Here is a 13,985-nt window from a genome sequence, read left to right as displayed (position 1 = left end):
AGCCAAATCTTCACAGGTGCTGTGCACTGATATTCGGTGTGGCCTTGGCGCACAATGAGTGATATGTATTTTAAAAAATGAGGGGATAGGAGCCAGGCTGCTCTGCCTGGGTGTTCTGGGGAAAACGAGACGTCATCGTTGACCTGCGGTTGGTTTGAGCGTGTTCGGACGTGGGAACGTGGCAGATTGGAGCAGATCCATCGTCCCGGAGGTCCGGTCTCTTCCGCCCCCATTTGGCATTGCCCAAAATGGTGGGTCCGGTCCCTGTTAATTTACCTGGCTAAACAGACCGTGCGGGGACGCAGAATTGCTTCTTCCCCGGCTCCTGTGGATGCGGCCCGCTGGGGCAAGAGATGTCACCGCCCTGGCTGTCTTCCTAGCTCGGCAAGAAATGCCGTTTGCAACAAATGGACCAGCCTGGACGCTGGGTTTCCACCTTCCTCTTCAAAGAGAGCAGGGGCACAACAAGGAGTAAGGTTGTCCCTTCTCCTCACCTGCATTTTGCAAGCGTAACTCCTCCTCCTAATACCTTGTTAGCTCTGCCCTTGACCCACATCCAGGCTCCTCTCCTCCCGCCAGCATCACCCCTGCAAAACAGGCACAGGCCCGCAGCTATCCTGAGATGTTCCTGGTGAGCTCTGCTGTCCTCTGCCTGGTGGAAAAAGGGTTAAAAGCCAGCGCTGATTATGGCATGCTGGGATTTGTAGTCCTAAAGCAGCAAAGCATTCTGGGAAGGGTTCATTGTTCAGCTCGGAGCTGGCTGTGCAGCTGTGCGCACATGTGCTGGGACAGGTTCACGTTTTCAGAGGCGGCGCTTGAGAATAACTTAGAGCAGGCCTGGCCGTGTTCTGCGGGGCTCTACACCCCATCCCTGCTCACCTGGGGTTTGGTTTTGCACCGAGACCATTTCCACTGTTCGCGTTTTGCCCTCGGGACATAGGGAATTGATGCAATCACCTGGGGAAAAGCCAGGGGACGGGGCCACACATCTTCCTCCTCCAGGATCGTACCCGCTGACCTGAATTTTTGTCACGCGAACACAGGTGTTCGTCCCCCACTGGATCAGCTACGCTCGTGTCTCAGCGCCCTGGTGAACAGACAGCTCTTCTGCCTGAACTCAGCTTCCCTGCTGCCCTTCGCGCCGTCTCCCCGCTTCTAAGGGAATTACCCCCCTTTCCTTCGGTGTCCTCATTTCCCTACGGGTCTGCACCCCCAAACACTGTCCTGATTTCCCATGTTTAAACAGCCTGCCCTGGAAATGAGGAGGTGAAAAGAAGGACGGGTCAACACCACCTCTCCTGGCCTGGCTATCGCAGTTCTCCCTGGTTGATATGTGGCTCGGGGAGCGGGTATTTGAAGGATTCCTCTGTGTCTATGGTCTCGCTTCAATTACTCTCTCTTCCCCTTCCAAAAGAAATACCCCAGATGTGATATTTTCCGATACCTGAAGTGCTTGTCATCCTTTGCAATTTTGCTTGTAGCTGTCTAGACACACAGAGTTTCTTTACACCTTGACGGCAGTCGGCAAACAATTTGCTACGAGTGTTTCCCCCCTCTCCCCCCCCCCCGAGGCAAATGCTTTGCTAGTTTTATTTCACTTTTAATGCGCGTTTTTTTTATGAGTTAAGTGGGGTTGGACAGGCACACCAAAAGATTGTGTATTATAGCTGATTTTTCAGTTGTTTCCTCTCTTCCCCCCCGCCCTGTTTTGAGACACGGACGTGTGTAAATCCCTGCGCATGTTCGGTTCCATTTGGTAGATGTCGCGGTAGAAAATACTACTTCAGTTTTATCTGTTTTTAAACGATTTTATGGATTAGCAAGCCAGATGGGAGTGTTTTGCTGTTGCCGAACTGATTCTGTTATGTGCGTCCAGGGTTTGAACATAGGATCGCTTTGCCTCGGGGGTAAAAGGGCTTGGAGCTTTACTGCGTCTCAGCTGCTTTGCAGGAACTGCTCACGTGCACCGTCCTACCCTATGGTAAGCGGTAGTTCGCTGCTTAGCCTTCGATGGAAATGGGATAGTTAGCCACTTAGCCTTTGCTAGAAATGGGGTAAGTTCCTGTGAGTTAACTTCTACTTACCAGGGCGAGAGCGGGCAGTTTCTGTGCAACAGCTGGCACCTGGTAGAGTCTTAGTGCCTTTTTACCCCATGGTAAGTTGTTCATATGCCCATGCCCTTGGAAGAATCCTGATTGCCCCTTCCAGCCCTACTTTTCTATGACTTCTCTTGTCCCTGGAAAGTAGCAACACATTCAGTCTGCATTTGTTTCCAGAAATGTTGAAGGCAGCGCGAGAGAGACGGGTGCTGCTAGGCGAGGAGCGCTGCCCTATGTTTTCACAAGGGACTAGTGATTTTTGTCGGCATAACCTGAGAGTGCTTAAAAGGGAGTGATTTTCTCAGCAGGAGCCCAAGGAAGTTGTGGAAATGTGAAGGTGCATGGACGTTGGCCATTCAAAAGTCAGCAGTCACTTTGGTAACCAGAACGAGTTTTATTAAGGACAATGTTTCTTCCCAGTGTTACTGAAAATGCTGTAGCTGTTATAAATGACCAATTTAAAAAAAAAACCCACAAAGAACAACCCCCAAAATTTGCTTTTCACTAAATCTTGTTCATCCATCTCTTGCATGTCTCGTGCTCATGAAATAGTTTTGTGTTGGGTGCTGGTTTCTCGGCGCTGCGGGGAGCAAGAGGAATGCTTGGCTCCGAAGTAGGAGCTTTTGGAGAGATGTGGATGCGAACGGGGATCTGTTACTATTGCGGCAGGATCAGCTCTTCCAGGCTCCGGAAGTGGGCTGCACAATCTGTTCTGCTAATGATATTTAAAGTGTGACCTCTCCAGCATCTCCTTTTCTGCTCCACGGTTCCTTAGCGGAGGGTGCTCCTGAAGCCAACGGGAGAAGCTGGCACGAGCTGCTGCAGTGGTCCCCGGTGCAGGCTGGTGGTGACACTGGCAGCTGGGTAGAGATGGAGGCACAGCACTACCCGGGCTGGCAGGCCCGGGGTTCAGTTGGCAGTGGTGGTAGCTGAGAAGGCAGCAGCCCTGTGACCAGCCAGGTCCTAGTGACAATGCAGGCAGCACCAGGAGTGGCAGGAATAAGGCCTGGCCCTGGCAGCTGGCAAGAGCGGAAGCTCAGGGGTGAGTGAAAGAGGCATCAGATGGGGGGCAGAGAAACAGCCCTTGCACAGCACTCGCACTGGGGGTGCCCCTTCCTGCACCCCGTCCTGTCCCGTGGAGTTGGAGACTGGCATTGCCCTTTTTGCCTTGCCTTCTCCCCTCTCTCTGCTCTGCGGGAAGCTGTCTTGGCTTGTTAGGCCTCTGCACAGGTGATGCCTTGTCTTGAAAGCACGCGGCTGGGCTTTTGTATGTTATGAACCCTGGTTTTGCACCCTTCAAATCACCGTGCAAATGCATGTTCCAGCGGGAAGCAAAGGTGTGGGAGGGCTTCTGGTACCGTTTTCTGCTAGGAGTGTCTTTGTCCCTAGTGATAGCAAGGCTGCTCCGGGGAAAGGAAGCATGTACTTGCTGGATCTCAAGGGACTGGGTTGATCTGCCACATCCCATAAGGGATGTCTGTCCAGGTCGGAGGACTCGTGGTGGTGGGGATCAGGGTGAGTCAAGGACCTTCACGTTGCTAGTCTTGTTTCTCAGTGTGGAGCTATACGTGTGTCAGCATGGCACCAGGCTCTGTCCCCTCCTCTCTCCCCAGGATCCTTCCAGAGCAATGAACGCTGCCCGTCGGCTTGTTATAGCCCCTCTTCATGCCGCACCAAGCCTGGACCAGGCCACCCAGCTGTGAACCTGGAGCACATCAGCACCGCTTCCAGCACGGTGAGAGGAGGCATCTCCAACCTTCCCATCCCGATGGGCTGAGTGTTCATGTCTTCTGAGGCTTGTGTGCTTTGCATCTGAGTGTTGCCCTTGAAAAGGCAATAATGATATGTTGAAAGTTTAAGGCCTGCTGCTCCAGTGTTATGTCATCTTGGGCAGCCAGGCCAGGGACTTGACCTCCAAATGCTTAAAAGTCAATGTAAAACAGGCTGACTTTTTTTTTCTCTTTATTTTAGTGTTTGGCCATAATTCAGTTTTGAAAAAAGAAGAGGTGTTCCTGAGCGAGCCCCGGACAAAACCCAGGTATATCCTATTAATTCAGCATGGCCCCCTGCGTGTGTAGGGAGGAGTGTGCACATATGCATTGCAGCATACATGGAGAGATGGGTACCAGGTTCTCTGGTAATGGGGAATCTCTCTCTTTAATGACTAGGAGGGAACTCCAAGCACCTGCCTTTCAGGAGCTACAGGAGTGATTAGATGGTAAGATCAGGGTTTCATCCCTGTACAAATTGTAAAGGGATCTGGCATCGTCTTTTCATCCAGCCATGCGGTAGATGTGTAAGTAGATAGATTAGAGAAACAAGCAGATTAAAAATGGACCAGGATGAATAGATTAGATAGATGCCTAGAGAGAGGGCCATTAATAAATGGAGATATATGGCTGTTGGTCAGGCTTCCATCCCTTTGCTAGCTATAAAAGGATCTGGAGATTTATTATCCCTGCAGACAGTTTGCATTAGCTTAAGACCAAGGCCAGGGTGCATACTTGGATAATATTTAAAGCAACCCCTGCGCGTCTAGTAGCAGACACCATTGCTTGAAATTTAGTCTACGCAGTGCATGCTTCCAGCGTGTGTAGGTACATGCGTGTGTTGTGCCTCCTCTTTCTGACTTATTTCCTGTCCTAAGACTTGAGCAGGCAAAGGATAACTTTCCAATGTGGCCTATATGGATCTGGAGGTCGACTCTTCACCCAGAAGCCAGCTGGGGTTTCTGGTCTGGATCTGTCACTACAAAGACGTGCTAACAGATCTCTTGGCCGGTGCAGATGCTGCTAGAAAAGCCAGTCAATTTTGGCCACCTTAGCTCAGCAGACGAGACTCTAAGAAACCACTAGGTCACAGGTTTTTTTCCAACAAGGTCTGTGGTTGCTCAGGGTGTAATTGCTGCTTTTGGTAGCAGGAAAGCGGACGGAGGTGTCCTTGTTTCTTCCAGGGCAGACGAGCAGGACTTGAGCTTTGTAGGAATAGCAAATGGATGGAGGCAAGGACTTTGATGCCTACAGTTGTAGCTCACAAGTGTTGGTGTCTTGGGGGTGGGGGTATTCCAGGAAGGGGAAGCTGGGACGTAAAACCAGGACCTGGGAGAGATCCGGTCGGGAAGTTTGCAACCAAAGGGTTGTTTTTTTTTCAATGAAAAATGCTGATGTGCTGCCCTAACTTCTGGCAGGGAGCATAGACTTGGCTTGGAGAAAGGCTTGAAATGCTCAAATCGTTGCATGTCTCCATGTTCTGAAGAAAAAAAATCCCTTTTTCAGGTTTGAAGCCATTTTTAGATCATGCTTGTGGGACAAGAACGCTCTTTCCCATCCTAGGCTGAACCCCTCCAGTCCCGTTCACCAGCTGCGCGTGCCACTGACGTGCCGTGTGGCCGTCCCCATAACCTCATGTCCGGAGATGAGGCGTGTGCCGCCGGATTTCCAACCTCTTTTTGCCCGATGGAGCGAAATGGTTGTGCGGCAGGGCTCTGCGGTCGCGCAAATGGCAGCAGCTCCTGGTTCCTGAGTCGCTCCGTTCTGTCGCGCAGTTTCTTCTCGATAGTTAGGAGCTTGGTGGTACTTGTATTCCTAGTATGCACAGTCTGCGATGCACCTGCAGAAGCAGCAGTGCTGTGGCTGGACTCCCTTGTGAGGCTCCATTTTATTTTTTTTTATTCAAGAAGAGGCAGAAACCAGATCTGGGCAACCTCACTGGGGAATATCGTAAAAACTTTCCCTGATCTCTCCCGTAGGAATGGACTAGAAGAGAATCGAAGGCAAATTTCCCTGCTGGAATGACTGTGTGCCTTTGCTATTCAATTCTGCACCAACGCAGGTTCTGATTTGGGGGGTTGTAACCATTATTCATTTTCCTTTTGGGGAAAAAGCAATGGATTTTCCTGTTCTCCTTCTGCTTTTCTCAGTGTGATTAAAGCTGACGGCAACCCATAGTATTTCTAACCACGTATACTTTCCCCTGGTCTGGGAACTGGCTTGTCTCATGTGCAACTCCGGATTGAGGGGCTTTTCTCTCAGTCACTGCTGTTAGAGAAATTACCTTTGTTCACTATTAGGCCCCTTGGTAAAACCGGAGGTAGGGGTGTGAGAGGTTTGGTGGGGTATTTAGCTGCCTTTACAAATCCATTCCAAATCGGGTCTCTTCAGCTTCTGGTTTGTCCTGCCTCTGCTCCCTTCCAGGCCTGTCTCCGTATCCAGAGAAGCCATCCCTTCGCTCAGGCTCTGTTCCTGACTCCCCAGCCAGCCAAGAGAGAGGTGCTGAAGCTCATGTGGTTACAGCAGGCGAGCAACGGGAGCTTCACGAGATGCAGACTGACATGGCAGCAAGACGGTTATCAGTGCATGGAGGAGAATCCAGGGACTCATTCATTCATACCCTCTGGCAGGGTGAGCTCCCAAAAAGGTAGGGGAAGAGCTGCGGTCTGTGAAAGTCAAAGAAAGGTGGGTCCGGGCTTTTAAATTTCTCCCCTGTTGGCACAAACTCCTGGCTGGCTGGCAGTCACTTTTGGATAGCAACTTGAAAGGCAGGCGGGTGCAAGGCGGCTCTTGCACCCAAAGGCAGGCGGGTGCAAGGCGGCTCTTGCACCCAAAGGCAGGCGGGTGCAAGGCGGCTCTTGCACCCAAAGGCAGGCGGGCGCAAGGCGGCTCTTGCACCCAAAGGCAGGCGGGCGCAAGGCGGCTCTTGCATTTGGGCACGGCATGGTTGGACACTGCAGTGCCCAAGGCGGACCTGCAGGTGGCAGCACCGGTGCCGTTCTCCAGGCCGGGTGGTGTGTTACCAGCTGGAGTTGAGGAAGAAAGAATAATTCAGAGTTGACCTTTGGAAGCAACAGAAATAGAACATAATGTTTAAAGGAGAGGAGACATGCAATCGAGATGATTTTAAGAGCCGTTTATTAAATGATGAAAAGATGCTCTCCTGGATTTGCATATAAATGACCGTGCAAGCGGTGTCTGCAGGAGTGCCGGGAAGCCCATCTGCTGCTGGGAAGCGTCCCTGCCTCGGCATGGGGGTGTGTGGGGCTTGGAAGGTGAGTCCGGGTTGCTGTTGGGACCATCCCAGCTCCCCAGAGGTGAGGCGACGAGGCATGTGCGGTGCCTTCAGCAGATGAAGGGGACGTGAGTTTTAATGAGATGACTTCCGAATGAGCACATCTGCTGGTGCTGGAGAGGAGTCCGCTTCCCCACTGCCGGGCAGCTTGCTGGGTTGTTTGCCTGACAGCGAGGTGGCAGATTGGCTTCCCAATGCCTCTGGGGCTTTTGCACGGAGGCTCCCCCCATATATGCATCAGTGATGCTTCGGGGGCAAGGGCTGAAACGCACCCCAGTCTCGTCTCGAAGCCAGCCTGCAACTTGGCTTCTTCTGATGGAGACAGAGTCCCGCTGCACCCTGGGGACATCCCCATCCCTCCCTCCTCTCGTCCAGACAGTCTGCCTTTAACAAGATAAGGCTCTGCCGTCAGGATTCCCCTGCAAAGCCAATCTCTCATCTATTTAATGACCCGCTCTTGGCCATACGGAGTTATGTCAGTGTAGATCTCCAGCCTCTCTGTGACACTCCCTTTGTGGTAAAAATACAACCTGCGGTGATTTACTCTTTCAAATATGTAGCTAATGCACTCGCCGTCAGAGCCATCTGTCAGGCGGGGGAGATGAAAAACCCACTTCTTTTGGCTCCGTAGTAAGGAGGTAGTCGAAAACCTTCCTGCGGGTCTCCCGGGAAACCAGTCTCGGCCGTAACATAGAATCCCGGTTTTAAAAATAAGCAGGCGAGCGAACAACACGTGCCTCCCGTTTCAGGCTAGTGGTGTCTTCTGGTAGAGTTGTGTCCTAGAAGTGAGAGTTTGCAGCGAAAATCCAACTTGAACTTGATCCTTTCGGCAAGGACGAGTATCGCTGCTCAACCAGGGCATGTTGTGCATGGAGTACCTGGTGCTCAGCGAAACCTGAAGGCTTAGTTTATCACGTTCAGACTTCCAGGCGGTTGAATGTCCCTCCAGCCGCTGGTGAATGCCGGGAAGGTGTTCTGCCAGCTTCTATCTAGACTGTCGCATGGAGATCGTGGAAGGCCTTCCTGGCATCTCTGCTCCCCTGCAATCCAGGGCACCCTGGTCTGAGCAGGAGGGATCCAAGGTGGATCAGGAATCCTCATGGAAATGACGTGGCAAAGAGGTTCATTACGGAGGTCAGGCACGTGATGGGGAGTGACCGTGGAGCCCGGGATGCCCGAACCACGAAAGCGTCTATGAACAAGCAGGTCTCCTTCTCGCAAGGCTCAGCTCCGTTTTGTTGGGAAAGGGGATTGTGCGTCTCCAGCACGGTCCGCCTGGCTGCTCGAGTTCTGCGTCGGGGTGGCCTCCTTGCATCTTCCTTCCCTCCCCTTCGCGCTGTCTGCACCTGCTGCGTGAGTCGAGAGAGCTGGCGCCTCCGTTGCTGGAGAGCCGGTGTCCTTGCACCGTTCCCTCTCAACTGGCATTTTGTTCAGAAAATTAGGGCTGGAAGGGACCTCCCAAGGTCATCTAGTCCAACCCCCTAGGGCTTGAACGCCCCTTGGTTTTGCACGACACAGTCGAGATACAGATAGGAGTGCGAGACCTGGAAGGGGTGTTTGCAGCCATGCTGCTTCCGTTCCTTGGCACGGCCGGGAAGGAGCAGGATGTGGAGGTGCTCGCTCAGGCCCGGCCCCTCAACCGTGTCCCGTGTGCATCTCGGGCTCCTCTGCATTCAGGGGCTTTGCTTTTGTGCTGAGATTTCATTTCACATTTGCTTTCCTAAATGGCTTCCTACAGCACCGGTTGTTTTTCAGAAAGGTTTACTTATCTCCCAGCTGCCGTTCCAATTCTCCCCCTCTGTCGCTCGCCTGGGCTCCGCTCGCTGTTTATTGCGTGTTCGGTTGGATTTTTACATCCTGCGATGTGGGGGGCGGTCACGCCATTTCAGCAGAGATGCAGAAGAAATCAGGCTGGAGCTCAGGAAGGAGAATGATTAGAGAGGAGAATAGGCCTGTTTAGCTTGGGAGGAGGATGGGCAGGCCTGTGACACGGGTGGGGAGAGCGGGGCTGCCCCTCTTTCCTCTCCAGCAATACGAGAAAGGGGCAATTAAAGTCATGGGCTGCAAAACCGAGGGACTGGACTGCACGATGTGCAGCCACTTCCGTGCCACGTGTTCCCTGCGAGCCCATGGGCCTTATTAGCACCGAAAATCGTCATCGTCGTCTTCCTATAAATGCCTGAGGCTAATGGGGGTGCATTAGGATTAGACACGGGGAGTCTCGCCTGCCTCTTTGCTTTGCCTCTGTGCCAGTTCGGGAGCTGGTGGCATGGTCCTTCCCTGCCAGCAGATGGAGACCGTATGACGCCGGTGTCGCAGTGCTGTCCTCCCCAGCTGCAAGTTCATCAGCCCAGCTGGTGCTTTGAAAACACTCCCGTGATTTTTCACCGCCTGTCTTTAAACATGACCGCAGACAATTTGCAGAGCGAGTCTAGTCTGAATGGGGTGGGGGAGCAGGGGGACAGCCCGGGTCCCCCCACGTACCTCTCCGCTCACCTGGGAGAGATGCTGTCATTGCACGAGGCGCTGCAGGTTGCATCTTCTGAGACCCAGACTTCCCCAGCCTGGCTGGAGACGGCAGTAACTTGGTTTAGCAATTTCCTTATGCCTCCTGTGACAGCACATCAATGAAACCTGTTTGGTACATGCTGTTTCCACCTGCTGGCAGGGAAGAGCTATACCCAAGCGTCCGACTTGGCACAGACAGCGCTGCTTCAGGGCTAAGGAAACCTAGAGAGCTGGGGAGAAAAATCCCCGTGGGTAGGTTATTCCTTAACCACCCCCTCACCTGGTTCTTCGCAGCTCCCTCTGGAGCCCTTGCCCCCGGCCACTGTCACAAATTACTCCCCGGCTTAGGTGGACGACGGGTCAGATTTGGCAGAGTAACTCCTTCCAGTCACAGCACCAGTGGAGGATACTGCTGGGATTCAGGGATGCTACCAGGTCAGTCTCTCCCTTCTCCAGCCCACTGTTTCCTTCCAGGGAAGGATCGGCGGTGGATGAAGTGCTGCCTGGGGCGCGGCGCTGGTGCTGTTCAGATGTGGCCTCCATCGCCGCTCCTCCGTGATCCTCGATAGCGCCCCACGCGGGCGTTTCTCGACATAGGGTGTGTGGTGAGCTCCTGGAGAGTAGACAGGAGGGAGGAAGGGGAAAGCAAGAGAAGGGGAAGAGGAACGCTAAAGAGAGGAGAAATTAAAACGAGCAAGTCTGCAATGTCCTAGGCCGGGGGAGCAGGTACAGGGTGCAATGCACTGTCTTTTATAATCATCATCATCACGGGTACTTGGCAGCATTGCACTTACAGGGGTGCATGGCCCAGCAAGTTGGTGCGTGGAACAGACCCCCACAGGGTCCAAGTGAAGGCACTTGTCTCCGGGCACACTCCCGTGTGGAAAGCAGGCACCAACTCATTGCCCACATCCTCACCCCAGCTTCTTTTGTCTCTAGGTCAGTATTGACCCCATTTCTGGCAGGTCAAGGCGTTCCCAGATGTGATGGCAGCCTTTTCTCCGGGGGATATTCCCCTTCCTCCAGAATGTCCTTGCTATCTAGGTAAGCGCTGCTTTGCATTTGCTATAGAAACCAGGCTTGCAAAGGAGAGGAGGATAAACCTCCACCTGCCTCCCACCCAAGAGCAGGCAAAGGGCCTGCTGGAGGCCAGCGCTGTCCCCTGGTGTGGTAAGTCCTGGCACTCACACACATATAAGGGTTTTTTCTTGCATCTGGGTTTGGTGCGCTCTTGCCTACGGGGTTAGATCCTTAGTCAGTGGCACTTGGTGGCAGTGTGTCACCCCGGCATAGCACAGGCATGCAGGCAGCTGGGTTCACGAGCAGCAGATGCTTTCTATTCAAGTCTAGAATCAGTGCCCTCTGAGTCAGGAAAAGCCTGGGCAGGTAGAGACACGGGGAGATGCCCCCTTGAGATGGATCCTCGTTAGCATTTCCACTGCAGCCCCGAGCCGTACACGCAGCCTGAGCAGACGCACCTGAGCTAGTTTCGGCTCGGTCTAGCCACAGCGGCCCGGGCGTCAGGGTGGGCTGCACACACCTGCTCAGGTCACTGGGTAAATGCTTGGTGGCTTAATCTACTGATGCCGCCATCTGTTCCAGAGCAAGCTAGATGACCGCCTGCACACGCTGCCTTTGGACCGCGTTTAGATCTCCCTTAAATCGGGGGGAAGCGAAGCCTGGACGCTGTCTGTGCCAGGCGGACAGCGCCCTTCCCTGGTGCTCTCCTCGCAGCAGGTGCATTTGTGGTTTAGCACGCACGTCCCGAGCCCCCCCCTTTAACAGCCCGACTTCTGAATACCGTATTAGGTTATCGCACTCGCTGGTTCTCGCCTTTGTGCATCCCATAAGCCTACCCACAAACGGGTCCGCAGCCAGTCCTTTCAGACAATCTTCCTTTAATACAAAGTCAATATATCTACATACACCGTGGTATGAAAACCACTTACTGTTTCAGTTTGAAATAGTGTGAAAGCAACAGCACTTTGCTCTCATACAAAGAAAAAAAACCCAAAAAACAAAACCCTTTATTCTGTTTTTTTTTTTCCACCCTAAACTCTCCCAGGTAAGATTTTGCTGCAACATACTTTGAAATTTGGGCAACTTTCACACAAACAGGAAGTAAAATCTCGAAGAAGCCTCTTATTTGTTGGAGACAGGAAATGGGTCGGGTTTTTCGGGGTTGCCGTTTGGTTGCGTCACGGTCGTCCCGGCAGCACCAGGTTGTGGCCACGTCGACCCCTCTAGAAAACTAAAGAAAAGTCGAGGGAGAGCAGTTCTGGGGCAGGGTCTCTCCTTCAGGACATGCTCACCTCGCTGCGCTTTGGCAACAGGACTCCTCTTTTTCACGTACGTCTGCTAGACTATCATCTACGCAGCCCAGCGCACGAAGAGTCGGGGGCTGCTATTACAATACCCATGGTTTTTGTTGGTCGAATGATTTTAAAACCGGCGTGTGCGCGCGCGTGCCATGGCTCTGACATTCCTGTCTTTCTACTTCGCTTGTAAGACACTGGTGTCGTTTAATCTCCCGATTAACCGGGGAACGTGGCAAGGGCAGGCTACGTGGCCACAGGAGGGAGGGGGCGAGTTGGCACTACGACGACATCTAAGCCAGCCTGCTAACCTCACGCCCTTCCAGAGATGCTCGATATGTCTGAGATTAAAAAAACAACCTGGAAATAAAAAAAAAACCAAACCCAAAAAAACCGGACGTTTTGTTCTTACATGAGCAAGTTAAACCTTTTAAATGGTAGAAAAGCAATATGTAGAAGTAGCAATTTGCACTGCATTTTTTTTTTTTTTATATATCACAGCCATTACACATAACATTTCTACAGTGAAAAAATAGACTGTCTTTGAACATAATATGAACAAATAAGCAAATATTTTTTCTTTTAAATTCGACCGATATTCTTTGTTTTTTTTCTTTTTTAAAAAAAGGAAAAAATACACTATTTAAAAAAAAAAAGAAAAGAAGGTAATGTCACTTGTTACAGTTACATCAATACTTTAAAGAAAGCCACTCACAGTATATGCCATTGGATGCAGCTCACTTGATCTTTCCAAATTACTTTACAGCTACGTGTGGGTTCAGAGCTGTGCCTACGAACCTGGGGTGACATACTGCACGGGGACGGGCGCAGAAGTGTCTGCTGGAGACCTGCTGTGTTGCGGGGTGAGGAGTTGGCAGCAAGGATCAGCAGCCTCATAGGAATGAATTGCTTCTCTGGAACGGGCCTAAAAGGGGCCCTTTCAAAAATGCTCCTTGCCCTGGGGTAGCGGGCAAAGCTGGTTACAAAAAAAAAGGGGATGGTACATGTGCAAAGAGAATGGGAAAGAAGCTGCGTTTTTGTACGTCTCATTCGAAACGGCGGGTGTGCCCGGAGGCGCGGAAAAGAGGAGGTGGTCGGTGAACCCAGCTAGGGAAAACCCATCTTGACCTGACAGCACCTGGGCTCAGCCTAGCCAAGTCTGCGCCCAGAGCCCGGGAGCACTGCCGCGCTTTATATGTATTCGATATCTATAGCATTTTTAAACATCCTAAAAAATAACTTTTGGAATTAGAAGAAATGAGGAATGTTCCAAGTATTCGAAAGGTGAGCTACAACCCCTCCTGCCTGGCAGAGGCACTCAGTGGATGCCGATCGCAAGGTGCCCATAAGCCCAGAATCATCCCGGTGGATGATGCTGAGGTTATCGAGACTCCAGCTAGAAGAATTCCTGCCCTCGCGGTTGCTGACGTGTTGAAACTGGTTTATTGGATTCGTTTCTACAGGACGCCGTCTCTGCAAGTGACTTCCTTTAAAGACTGCCAACTATATTAGTAAATAAACTGAACTCTAATGATGTAACCAGAGCCGGCTTCCTTCCCTTCTCCAGCTCGCTCAGCTCCCTTCAGCGGTAACGTTTCGCAAGGTGTTTCTTTGAGCTTTTGGATCAGTTTTTATGATGTCCAGACATCCTCCACAGCGAACACCACTTGAGGTAACGAGAGCAGTTCACCACTTAAAATAGTCCTTCAGCACCCTCCTGAGCTGCCTCTTCACGTTCCAGGTTACAACATGGAGTTCCTGACGGGGTGTGCCTTTCAAGTCCTTCCCCCCACTCCCCGCGGCATTGTCCAAATGAAAAGGTACTTCTTCTGATTCAGTTTTGTAAGTTCAAGCGCTCCTCCTGGGTCAGAAGAGGCCTTCCAGGACTTAAGTGGTTGGTACAGTCTGCAAAAACGGATGGCTTTTTATGTTGCATAGTGATCAAAACTTCCGAGATACTCCAGAGCTGCCTGGTAACAGAACTGGTACTCGTCCTATC

General features: G+C 51.9%; 1 protein-coding gene and 1 long non-coding RNA gene across 20 annotated transcripts in view; one reads left to right on the top strand and one right to left on the bottom strand.

Annotated features, from left to right (window-relative positions):
* The first annotated feature begins 801 nt into the window (after positions 1 to 801).
* LOC109282342 (uncharacterized) lies at positions 802 to 7,291 on the top strand. Its single transcript, XR_002089323.2, has 3 exons — positions 802 to 3,834; positions 4,071 to 4,137; positions 6,293 to 7,291. It is a non-coding gene; the product is annotated as an uncharacterized LOC109282342 (long non-coding RNA).
* Positions 7,292 to 11,552: 4,261 nt separating this feature from the next.
* Positions 11,553 to 13,985, bottom strand: part of PTPRS (protein tyrosine phosphatase receptor type S) — a 199,905-nt gene continuing 197,472 nt past the window's right edge. For all 19 annotated transcript variants that reach the window (XM_059719988.1, XM_059719970.1, XM_059719972.1 and 16 more), the window contains one exon: positions 11,553 to 13,980. In XM_059719988.1, the coding sequence (XP_059575971.1) occupies positions 13,912 to 13,980 (69 nt within the window). In that variant the 3' untranslated portion in view covers positions 11,553 to 13,911. The remainder of the gene's footprint in view (positions 13,981 to 13,985) is intronic.

Source organism: Alligator mississippiensis, chromosome 16 (genome assembly GCF_030867095.1).
Source record: "Alligator mississippiensis isolate rAllMis1 chromosome 16, rAllMis1, whole genome shotgun sequence".
Taxonomy (NCBI): Eukaryota; Metazoa; Chordata; order Crocodylia; family Alligatoridae; genus Alligator; species Alligator mississippiensis.
Note: the sequence above shows the minus strand (reverse complement) of the source record. Positions and strands in the feature narration are given on the sequence as shown.